The sequence below is a fragment of the Apus apus genome, chromosome 5 (genome assembly GCF_020740795.1).
Source record: "Apus apus isolate bApuApu2 chromosome 5, bApuApu2.pri.cur, whole genome shotgun sequence".
NCBI classification, from domain to species: Eukaryota; Metazoa; Chordata; class Aves; order Apodiformes; family Apodidae; genus Apus; species Apus apus.
Genome location: NC_067286.1, coordinates 6850767 through 6863612, shown reverse-complemented (window position 1 = coordinate 6863612; position 12846 = coordinate 6850767). Strand labels below are relative to the sequence as shown.

Sequence of the window (12846 nt, the reverse complement as noted above, 5' to 3'; positions counted from 1 at the left end):
TGTTTAACTAATATCTAATTTTCCCATCTTTTGTTACCATTCATCCAACATTCAGGAAGTCTGTTGGGTTGAACAAGTTCCTGTGTGTGTGTAATGTGTTAGTTCAGTAGGACTACCTGAAATATGCCTATTATTTGTTTCTAAGGCACCAGTGACCTTCCTGCTCCTATATTAGCAGTCCCTGCTGTTTTCCCATACTGCTGATTGTCAGGAATTCAAGCCGTATGTATAACTGAATATAATCTTCATTGGTCAAATTATTGTCTCTGGAAAACAAAATACTTTAATTACAAAAAACAAAGATTAGAGGTGTAATCTCAGCAGGGAAGTTCCATTTAAATGCATATTTGAGGCTGAATACTGCCTAACTTAGAGAGTGCAAGAAGGCAGATTACATAATGAAATTATGTAGGACTCGAGCTCTCTCTTTTTAACAGATATGCTTTTCTTTAAGGTTGTTTTGAGGTTGGTTTCCCCCCCCTTCTTTTTTTTTTGTTTTTTTTTAGGACTGCAGTACACAGAAGACTACAGAAGTAGCTTGAACTCTCAGAAAGATGCCTCCACATGACTAGAGCTAGGACAGGAGTATCCTACCTAGAAAGTAAAGCAATCCCATCTAAATCTGATGCCTGAGCTCTAGGAAACACACACATGAATGAAAACCCTTAAAATTAGTACTAACAGCTGTATAGAAGCTGTCAGTAACAGCTGTAAATATTATAGTATCTTTTCAGAGCAATAACTCTGTGTGCCTACCTGATAAAGGATTTATTATGGTATACATGCATCAAAATTATTTTCTTTGGTTGTTACATGTTCAAAAAGGACTCCCAGAAGGTCTGCTGCTTTTCGTTCCTACTTGCCTGGGTTGGTGGATAAACCAGTGTCTCAGAAGAATGCTGTGCTGTGGTGGTGGAGACTGAGGATCTTCTTTTTCCTTAAGAAATGCTAAATGAATTTTACATTATTTACTTGAAAAAGTCACTGTGAGGCTAAACATTGTGTGATCAGACCTTTAGGAGGCGCAGAAGCTCAAAGCCAAGTTAATGTGCCAATGTTCTGATACTAAATTCAAACGTATAGATTAATATAAGTATGTATTTGAACCAGTTTGGTTTAGAGGCATCCCCTTCAAAAAGGCAGCCTGCAAGTAATCTCTGAAGCACAGGAACTGCATGAATTCAGAAAAATTGGAGAAGGGAAGAGATTTTTATTTTATACTGATGCCGTTCATCTTATTTTCCCCCAAAGGACACCATGGTTTAATGGATGGGGCTTTAACCTACCCAGAGGTCAGTCTTTGCTAGACAAGTGGAACCTTATTCCTGAAGGAATTGATATACTAATGACACATGGACCTCCCCTTGGTAAGTGAAACAGAAGCTGTGTGTGATTTTTTGCATGAGAATTTTCCTTTCAAAATAAGCTAAATTAACAGTGCTGTAAGCTATACTGTAATTGCAGCCTAACTCAAAACTGTGAATTAAAAAGCTTTTTTGGAAGAAGTGTAAAGTGATGATTAGGCTTAGCAAATCTGTTTAGCTTCCAGGTGTTTTCTTAATAAAAAATAGATTTTTTGTTGAAGTCAAGCTAGTCAAGCCAGACAAAATTCCTGAGTCCATAGCCATCGTAGCCATTATAGTTTGACATTTTATTTAAGAACAGTATTCAGCTGACAAACCATTTCCAATCCCATATAATTTTTCAGAGACGGCCTAAAATTTTTTAAACATTTTTCCACTTCAATGACATGTTTCTTCAAGGTTTTAGCATATGCAGTCAAGAGTTCAGGAGTATGTAGTCACATATTCTCCTTGATAACGTCCTTGTAATCTTGGAATATGTAACAGTGGTTTTAAAGTTATTAATTGGCTTATAGCAAATTTGTGAAGGAATAAAAATTTATGTTCTCACATAATTGTTCCTTACTTGAACTAATCATAGGTGAGCACAAGTCTAAGAATGCATAATTTGTATTTTCATTAAGTAGCTGAAGTTTTTAATTTAGTTCAAATTTTGCTTGCCTTATATATATCAGTAATTCACTGATCCCCATTTTAATTCTAAGTACTAAACTAATTTCTTATGTTTTCAAAAAGACACACTTAGATGATCATTCAGCAGAGGCAGGAGTACTCAGTTTGGCATATCTGAAGTCATTAAAACCCACATTAAAACCATTTGAAAATTCCCAGGATTTTTTCCCTGTCCTGTACCCCACATGATAGTATTGCATATTATTTACTGCTTTTCTTTAAGACAGATGTGGCAAGCAGTCTGGGACCATAGTTTCAATATTTCAGTGGGTTTGGCAGCGACTGGGTATCTGCCTTTTATAAATATGGCAGGATAAGAAATTGCATCAGCTTCTTCATTACCATGATTGTTAGGAGATGGTGATTTTGTCTTGAAATCCAGGGAGTCAGATCATCACAGGATGTCAGTGACTTTTGAGATAGTAGTGAATATTTTAAAAAAACCCTTCATATAACTGCATGAGAAAACAACATTTAATTGCTACCAGGCTGGCTCAGTGACCATGAAGTCAGGAATTAATGCATGTTGATGTTTTGTGTCACAACTAAAAGAGTCAACAATTTAAGCAGAGCTAAAGGCAAACAAAAAAAAAAGAACTGAAAGGTTTTGACTAGTAATTTACTTACTGTTCTTTTTATAGCCTAGTTACTCTTTTAATACTACTTAGAGAATGTTGTAAGATGATCTGCAAATTCTCTTTCATCTTACCAGAGCTACCAGCATGCTGTGTTGCTGAAGTAGTGATGCACCATCCACTGTGAGTGGAGAGCACCGGATATTGAAAATCACCGCTTTGAATAGCACTCTTTTAATCTGTTTATTTTCCCAAAGATGCAAAAAACCCCACAAGCATGGTTATCATGTTTCCTGGGTGCTATTTTAAATGGGTTGATAATCCATCTGCTCTGAATTGGGTTCATATAGAAATAGTGTCGTGCTGCAGACACTAATGAGTGCTTTAATTGAGTAAGCGTGCTTAAATTTCGATTTTGATGGAGGTAATGAAGTTCAATTTTAAAAGGTTGGCACTGTATTTTAACTAGAGACAGAGATGAGGTGCTAGAAGTGCACCTCCAAATGGGGGGTCTAGGTTTTAGCCTGTACGAGAATATTGACAAAATGCTGCTTTTTACATTATATAAATATTAAGGGAGGTAGAGTTGTAACTAGACTCTTTGTTCTCTCCAAAATTCAGTGAGTTTCATGTCATGACATGTTTTTACTACTTGGGATAAGCTTGGCATGGGGTGTAATTACTTCAAACTCAGTAGAACGGTGCTGCAGTTGCATGTGGCTTCTCATGTCCCTTTTACTTCTCCTCATTCATCTTGTCCTGCTGCTCCTTGTCAGTTCTAGTCCATGCTGCAGACTTCTGTAACAACCGGGGTCTAGTTTTGTGTGTTTTTCCATATTACCCAGAGGACTGAGTGGCAATGTGGTCAATTAGCACCAGCTTGTTGGAAGCGATTCTGCTGCATTGCTTGGTGGTGGTAGCTCAAAAGTTACCTGACATTTGCAAACCATAGTCCTCTGAAAGTTGTGGGAGACTATGTTTTAAATCTTTGGGGTGTCAGAGGTCTTATAGATCAGCTGATCCTCCCCAGGGTATTTTATTGCTGGAGTAACCACCCAGCTGCCTTGGGAAGCTGGCTGCTGTAAGAGAAATCTGCAGCAATGCCGGGAATAAATGTCTCAGGGTTTCAAGGTGGAAGATGAGTTTAAACCTATGGTTTCAAAAAACAAATCACATCCAGAAAAATATTAATGCAAATGGAGGAAGGAAATCTTAAGGAAGACAAAGTGACAGTGAAACATTTCTTAAAAGCCATTGTGTGCTTTAATGGAGAGGTTATGACTACAAATAATGTAATAAACCTTCTGTGAATTATGACTTCCTGAAAGACTACGTGAAACCTTATCTGAATAGAGAAAATTAATACTATTGATTACCTTTTGCCTTCAGGTTTTCGAGACTGGGTTCCAAAGGAGCTGCAGAGGGTGGGTTGTGTAGAACTGTTGAACACGGTGCAGAGGCGAGTAAGACCCAAACTCCATGTCTTTGGTGGGATTCATGAAGGTAAGGAGCAGCACTACTCCCCTCTTCCATCTCAGGCTGATTTTGAAGAAGCATGTTTCGATGATGTATTGCAAAGGATGGATAATGGCATATTGGATTGAAGTAGTAGAGAATTGAGGGGTGATTGTATGCACAGCACTTTGTAAATTTATTCCAGAATTAAACCAGACTGTTTCAGGAATGTGTGCTACATTTAGCCACCTACATGTGTCACTGTGCAAGGGTTGTTCTATACAGGTTACTTGAAATCAATTCAAATTTTGACATATTTGGCTTAGAGGTACAGATGAAATTCCCCACCCTTCCAAGCCAAAATGAAAATGATCCCCATTATTCCAAGCACAGGAGCCAGGAAGGGTGCTAGAAAAAAAATCGAAGACAACTTACTGTCTTAGCTCTCCTCCCTCAGTGTTTAAGAAAAGCAGAAAGGAGGGCATCTTGTGTCAGACATCAGAAGAGATTGGCAGATCTCACTTTGCATAGATTTCTAAAACCATCTTGTAATACGTTTTGTACTATGTATGTTACCTTCCAGCATATCTTAGAAGAGAGACTTCCCTACTGACAGTACCAGATCAGGCAGTGTGAAGCTTCAGAAACAAGAAGTTCAGTTTGTGGCTGTGGAAGAAACTTGAGAGATTAAATCCATTTTGGAGATACTTAAATATTTAATACAATTTTGTAGCTTTCTTGTGGCTGAGAGACAAACATTAGGAGTTCAGCCTGAGAGAGAGTGTAAGACTTTGTGACCCTAGAAATCAAAATTACACATTAAATGCTTTATATTGTCCCCCCTGGAGGTTTCTCCATTGACTCTAATTAGGTTCTCCATAGGCTTAAGGATTTGGAGGACTTCATAAAAGAAAAATAAAAAGAGGAGAGCTTTTTTTAAGTAATGTTGTTTTTTCTGAAGCCCTTGTGACTTCATACAATGAGTTTTATGTCTGGTGTCTGTAAATAAAGAGTTTATAATGGAAATGCTGACATGACCTTAAATATAGTGGCACAGATAACAGTCCTTTAAAGAAAAGACGGGGTATTTTGTATAAATATTAATCCTTGGATATTAAGAGTAAGGGAATACAGCAGGATTTCCAGCTAAATAATGTAAATTTTCAGCAGTGTTTTAGGCACCACTGGATGATGAAACTTCTAATTGTAATAGGGTTAAGTAATAGGTAAGGAAGGTATTTTAATTTACAAGATCATTATGATAAAGAAAGTACTGAGGAACCCCGTGCAGCACCTTACCTGTAAATCTCATAGGAAATGTGGTTATTAAAAGTGAATGTAAAAATACATTTTCACATAGACACTTAAAAAAAAGTTTACATCCTCTTTAGTACTTAGGCAGAAGATACAAGAACAGTTTGTTTCAGTGCTGTAAGAAGTAGCCAAGTGTTAAGAGCCTTATTTTACAGTACAATTAATTCTCATCCAACTCCAGCTGAGATGAATATGCACCACACTCCATTAAATCAACAGAGTCTATGCACACATTTTGGTGATGCAGGGTTGTTTTTCCTGGTTGATAAGCAAGAACAACCACAAACAAGGTTTTTCCCACCATGAGATGACTTAAATCAAAATTGCCAGTCTAAATAAATAAAGTAATACAGGCGGACAGGGCAGCAATTCTGAAGTGATTATTCTTTCTGATAGACACTGTGGGTAGCTGTATTTATCTTAGCTTTCAGACTGTGATGATCTGTGCAATATCATAATGGTTTAAAAGAAAAACATTTTCCCCCTGTGGGTTAGCAATGGGAAGTTCTCTTCCTCCATGAAACTCTGATGTTGATTTTTTTTTTTATTTTTTTTTTAAGTGCATTTGGTGCCAAACTCTTCCTAGATTTTTTTCTAGCTTCTTTGTTAGCTTTCTGTGGATGTCAGCTGAAAACAATGGCAAAGCTTTCTCTCACCTTTTGCACTGGTGGAACTGGAGCCCTGATCTCCTTATCCTTGAGAGAATGTCTGTAAGAGGAGCCTCTGCCTTCTCAGTATCGCTGTGCTTTTGTTATCATTCATTTTCTCAGGTCATGTTTGCTGAATGAAGGCTCAGGTGTGACTCAGTGGATGGGTTGCTATAGTTTGTTTCCCTTGCCCAAAAGTATTGGAGTGCACAACCCTCTCTTATGTCCTGTTCTCATGTGGCAAGTGGGAGAGAAGAGAGGCCAGCAGAGAAACAGGATTGCTGCTGGTTCCTCAGACATACTCTGAACACAGGCATTGCTGGCCATATGGTTAGAAGGTTGAGAGCAGTCTTCAGCATCCTGAAACTGATGCCATAGTGTCACTGAGGAGTCAAGTCCTTGGCATGCTGAAAAACCTGTGATTAATATTTGCTTCTTCCTGCTTTTTTATTTGGGAATGAGTTACCAAGATCCCTTTGGAATAAAAAGCAGTCACCTATTTAACCTTCACCTCAATTTTCTCTTTAGGCTGGAGGTCACCCATTGACCTCCAGTGCTTTATTGTGTTGATAGCAGGAGATTCCTCAGTCATGATTTTCATTGGTAGAGACATATAAAATAAATATGTGTGTATATTTTTAACTTTAATAAGTTTCTGAGGTTCCATAAGCTGGCATGCATGGCAGTCCTATGATGAGGACCTGGATGAAAGGGACTAGCATGGGGAAAGCTTGCTGGATTCAGTTCATTGCTCAGAGAGGGGGTTTTGTTGGTGAAACCAGAGCTACTTCTAAACTTTTTGCTCTTGATTGATCTCTTTCTTACAAGAAACATAACAGGCACGCAAACTACAACACACTAATTAAGTAATTAGAAGTACATGTGTGGTTTTGTCTCTGTTTCTGCCGTATCCAATTGCGACAGAGGATCTTCCTTGAGGGGGGAAAAAAGTTGGTATATAAAACAAAAGCACCAGTTCTTACTTCAAATACAGTACATTGTCTTATTTTTATTTTTTTTTCCAATCAAGCCTTTGTGGCAGCTTTCAAGAGCTTGTAGTGTTTTGAAGGGATTAATTTAATTTTATTCCAAAGCATTGATCCCACAACAGGCTTTCAGTGCAGCTGCCCACGGGCAGTATCGTTTGTTTATATTACAGTAAGTGTGACACATTCTCCCTACAGGTTATGGCATTATGACAGACGGTTACACAACCTACATCAATGCTTCAACGTGTACAGTCAGCTTTCAACCAACCAACCCTCCAATTATATTTGACCTTCCAACCCCTCAAGGATCATGAAGCACTACTTGGAACTGGGGAAGGTCTATAAACTGCCATTTTCTAATTGTAAAACATTCTGTTACATGTTTATTTCAAAACTTTGGGGAGGGGTGAGAATTTGGGGGAGCAATGGGGTTTTTGGTTTGGGGTGGGGTTTGGGGTTTGGGTTTGGTTTTTGGTTGGGTTTGGTTTTTTTTGTAAATTGCTGGTACAAAAGAAACAAGAAAAGTTAGAGGTTGTGCTTTTTGGAAATGCAGCATTCATTTTAAATTGATAAAGCATTGTGAATTTGTAAAATGAATTTTGTTTTTCAATGAATTTGCCATTGTAAATTGTTATAGTGTTCTCAAAAGGACAGCCAAGCTTTCTTTTAATAAGTGAGAGACCTTATTTTAATATTATATTATAAGCTAAAAAATAGGCAGCATTTAAAACCACCCAAATTTGCACAACTTATTTTATTGTTGAGGTTTTTTTAAGTGTCTTCTTTTTCTCTAGTCCTACATGTTAGCTTTTCATCTCCATTTGTATCCATTATTTTAGGAGCACAAACAATATTTTGGGGTCCATTCACCTCTTGGTATGTGTGCATGTACTGAAACTTGTTTCTAGTAATGCAGCAAGGGGAGAATAGACTTCTCAGTTGTTGGCCTCTGCCTGCTTTTATACTTTAAAGACTGATCTAGATAGCCACAGCCTGTATGTGTTATCTGCCTTTTATTGTTTGTTTTTAAATTATTTTAGCTTTAAAAGACTGGGGGTGAAAGCTGCAAAGAGCAGGTATTTCATGCAGTAAAAAAAAATAAAAAAAATGTAAATGCGGACTCCTTTTAAATATGAATTTATATATATATGTATTTTTTGTGCATTATAACTAAGCTAGGATTTAATATTGCCAGTATAGCATCTGCAAAATTATGCTGTACAGCACATCTAAATTATGAAGGATGTGACACATTTTCCAAGTGCTCAAGGCCTTCAAGAGCCCGAGTTAAATCTTTGTCGTAGTTCAGGCATGTATAGAGTCAAATGAATACAATCAAGCCTAACTAAAATAAGGCTTAGTTGTCCTTTATATTTAAATATTCTTCTTGTCTCTTGATTTCCTTTCTCTTATTTTGCACTGTGTGTAAATGCAATCTCGCTAGCACAAAATATTGTTGCAGATAGTTATTTCTGTTCTACCACTGTAAATGCTATTGAGCTTTGTTCTGTTTTATGTTACCTTGTTAATGGAATTTAGAAAAGCAGTTGTTTCTTTAAATTTATTGTGATATTATATCTAGCGGCCTTTATATGCAAATAAAATCGCAAGATTTTTAAATATGGGGCCTAAGGGTGTTTTACATTTTTCTGTGGCATTAACAATTTGGAGGGGGGAGAGGCAGTGATAAGGGTAAGAACTTCTCTGTTTCTCAACACATTTTTATTGCTTACCATTCACAGGATGTCAGTTGGGTCGATAAGACACTCAGACTTTCCCTTCCGTTTCTCTGCCATCCGTCTTTCCATTCCTTTCAGACAGAAGAGGTTTTTGTCTTCAGGTGTTATAATTCAGTGCAACCAAGTTTAGGCAGTTAAGCCTTGTAGGATTCCAGACGACACGAGGAAAAATTGATGAGGTGGCAACCTTTGTTCTTCCTCCCTTGGTCGTTAGTACCAAGCTGCAGGTGCCTTATGCTCATCCATTATGGGCTAATAAATTAATAGTCACAGATGAAATATATCAGCTCTTACCTGGATCTCTTCTCAGTTCTGTGGCTACAACAGGATCCACCACTGGCAAGAGAACTGCAGGGGAGTGGCTTGATGTGAGCCCACAGAATGGCAAACACAACAGGACCTGCTGCTATTGCTGCAATAAGATTAAGTATATCATAACAGAATCATGTTTAAAAATAGAAGTTACAGCTGTGAAAATCCAGTGGCAAACATGAGAAGATAAAGCACAGTTTCCATGAATCTGCACCTGCAGTAACGTGAAACAAGACCTGGAAAGCCACAGAGTATTCCTGTTTATCTTAGCAGGTTAACTTTTGACATGATTTTGATACAAAGGTTGTAGACAACAAATTCAGGCTCTAGCAGCAGAGTGCTTCTTAGAGGACTGCTGCTTGTGCATTTTGATGCAGTGCCCATTACATGTAACGTTGGAGTTAGGCTGACATTTTCAGATTTATAAGGCTGCTATACCAAAGTCTTTTCTGAGAAAGAAGCTGCAGTACCTCTTAAATCTAGTTCTTGTTTTGCATGTGGTATTTCTTGTCAGGTTTCCTTAGGGAATAGACAGGCACTTTTCACTCTTTAGTATCTGCCCTGCTTTGCTTGCAGAGCTGGTTATTTTATCACTTGAGCCAAAGGGAAAAAAAGTCACCATATATCAGTCCTTTCTTTTGGATGTAGATGCAGAATCTGTCTTGTGAGGGTGTTTTCAGCCAGCAATGGGAAAACTAGGGAATTGATTTTGGCAACCACAGCTGTTTACTGGCAAAGAACATGGCTACACTGAAGATGGCTGTCCTTCCTCAGATGAAGCATTTTCTTGGAGCACATAGAAATCATACATAGAGAGTGCACCTTAGATAATTTTCTTTCACTGATGTGTTCCTCGTTGTCACTGCATAAGGAGGAAAGATCCATCTCCTGGGATGCTGTGCAGTCTCCTGGGATGCTGTGCAGTGCCATGAACATCCAGAGAAGCAGAAAATAGCTACTGCATATGCATTACTGTCCAGCCTTCTGTAGGACGTCTTCACTAGCTAGGACAGGTGTACAGTCCATGGCACCAGTCTGTCATTCTCCACTTCAGGTATCTGCATCTAGTGAAAACTAGGTTATTCCTAAAGCAAAACTTTTAAGCCAGCAGCTTTGTTCCAGAATTTGAGCAGCCTGAAGCCTTCTGCAGCAGATGGAGCCAGGTGAGTAAAGGCTGGCATACCTGCAGCAAGGAGTCTGTCCTGGGTGAGGGTGGTAGTGAGAAAATGCCAGAAGCAATGCCTTGAAGAAGCAGAAGTCTGTATCAGACTCTGCATTAAACTATAAACTACTTGTAGCTGTAGGTGTCCTAAAGGTGTGTATCTTCTGGTTTCAGCTGTTGTCCATATGGCTTTTTGGCTGTCTGGTGCTGCAGATGTGCTGTCAAGGGCTTCTGCACTGGGGGAACAGGGCCTGGGTTTGTAACAACAGGCTGAGACACTTGAACTTGCAATTAGACAGGCATCACTGCTTTGCCATCAGTTGGTGCTGGTGCTGAATACAGCTGTTCATTTAGAGAAATAGCTCATCTTCAGGGGTACTTTCTAGGCCTGTGTTTTGTCTTGAATTTTTTTTTCTCTGACTCTGTCAGCTTCACTCTGCATACTCCTGGTTGTTCAGCACTGAGCTTATTCTTCCTGGCAGGATCTTTTTAGTTTTATTCCCTCCATTTTCCTTTGTCCTTTCAGAAGTTCATCTAACTTTCCCTTATCTGAGAAAGCTACCATTTTGGCTACAGCAATTACGAAAAGACTAGGAAAACATTTAGCAGCTTGGCTTTTTGGTTTTTCCCTGTACTCTTCAGAGATTTTGAAATGTCTGTCTTTGCTGTCACAGGCAGGTAGTTTTCCTTTGCTGGATGTCGGCCATATCTGACAATCAGGGACACAGTATGATTTGAAGAAGTTTGATATCACAGGGAGGCAAAAGTGTGATGAATCTGCTTCTTTTCAAGAATCCTTCACTACTAAAATAGCTCGATATCTGTATGCAGAATAAACCTTGGATAATAAGTCTTTCTCCGGGGTCTGATCCAAGCCCATTGAACTCACTGGGAGTCTTTCTATTGACTTCAGCTGGCTTTGGATCAGACACCTGGCATCTATCTGGATTGTGTTTCTATTGCTCATCCTTCAAACCAGAGGAGATGGTCCCTGGTTAACATGCAAGAATCTCTTGGCAGGAAGAGGGGCCTACCTATTCTAAGTGCTGAATCTTTCCAAGTGATTGATTAACAGCAGTGTAGTCGATTAACCTTTCTTTTTCTGAGAGCAGCTTTCATCTAGTCATCTCGATAAGGCTGAAAGCAGTCAAGGCCTTTATCAGGGGAGGGCTGCAGAACAGGCTGTTCCCCAGAGGTGATTGGTTCCCAATTCTCTCTGCATAGTGAATTTAGTGAATTCAGCAGACCTTGAGGTCAGGCATTTATTAGGCTAAGAGACTGTCAAATCAATCTGGTCTACTCCAGGCAAGTTCTACCAGGAGAATGGGTTTTGCCAAGACTCTGTCTAAGAAATAGATTGATTGCTAACTCCTGGTTGAAGCTGCCTTTCTCTTTTCCATTTTCCATGAATCAAGATTTTTTTTCCCCTCATTGACACCAATATTTTCTCCGTAGACAAATTTTATTAAGGAAACTCCTGGAAACCATCTATAATTTAAGTTGCAGAGGGAGACTTCCCAACTGCAGCCTTTCCATTCTGTGTTAAATTGACCCAAGGGCTTTCTTTGAGACCTTGCTTTTGACCACACCTGATTGAATAACATTTCTGAATCACCTCTTCTCACCCTACCCCAACTCCCCCCACCCCCCCCCCTTTTTTTTTTTTTGACTTGATATTTTCTAGCAGTTCTAGGGAGGGATCCTGATGTTTTCCATGCCCAACTTGATAATTTTGTATTGGAAAGAGAAATGTATTGTAAACAGCTGAGTGGAAGAAAGCCTACAAGGCAAAGCAGTGTATTTTATCTTGCCTCTTTTGTCTTAGAGATCCTAACTTCCTTTTAGATTCCTCATTTGCAGTAACCTGTCTTTTATGCACCATCATTGTTTCTAACTTACATTCACCTGCTACTCAGATAAAATCACATAATCAGGCTTAAACATCTGTTGTCAGCTCGTGTAGGTCATCCAGTGCAGGAACCTTGTAGGACACCTTTTCCTTGCAAGGCTAAAGTCAGGTTTTAACGTTTTCAACTTCAGTTCTTGTCAGCCTAATCAGAGAAAGTCTGATAGACTTTTAGTGCACTAAATCGTTTTCAGTCATTAATATTGATCTATTTTTTCCCCCATCTAGTTATTGCTTTCCAAACCTCCATCTCTGGCTCCAGCCAGCCAGTTTTGTAATTACTAATTTATGATGGGACTATAAGGACACAACTCATTTTGTTTTGCCTCTTCAGTCTTTCTGAGGAAGTTTTCCCCAGGCTTTATTTGCTTTTTGTTGACTATAGAACAGAATGAAGAGGAGTCCTTCATTTCCTCTAGGCAGCATTTCTCTTCGGTTCTTATTACACAATTTAGTAATTTATTTTGAATTTAAGTTTTACATTAAACTACAAAATATTCAGAAGTAGACTTGAAATTATAGACTTAAAAATATAAAGGAGCTAATTCTACCTCAAATCCCATAAAAGTGTATTTCTGTACTACTGTTGCTATGAATGTGGCTCAAAGGTGTGTCACTCTGTTGCCAAGGGCTTTCAGTGATGGACTGATAGAAACGGAGCAGCCCAACAAATTTTAAAGTTCTTGGCCTATTGTGTACAGGTGTTTCCAA

The 12846-nt window shown here is 38.6% G+C and overlaps 1 protein-coding gene across 3 annotated transcripts in view; it reads left to right on the top strand.

The window, feature by feature from the left end:
• Positions 1 to 8642, top strand: part of MPPED2 (metallophosphoesterase domain containing 2) — a 105836-nt gene extending 97194 nt beyond the window's left edge. For all 3 annotated transcript variants that reach the window (XM_051622188.1, XM_051622190.1, XM_051622191.1), the window contains exons 5-7: positions 1252 to 1367; positions 4001 to 4114; positions 7212 to 8642. In XM_051622188.1, the coding sequence (XP_051478148.1) occupies positions 1252 to 1367; positions 4001 to 4114; positions 7212 to 7330 (349 nt within the window). In that variant the 3' untranslated portion in view covers positions 7331 to 8642. The remainder of the gene's footprint in view (positions 1 to 1251; positions 1368 to 4000; positions 4115 to 7211) is intronic.
• The last annotated feature ends 4204 nt before the right edge of the window (positions 8643 to 12846 follow it).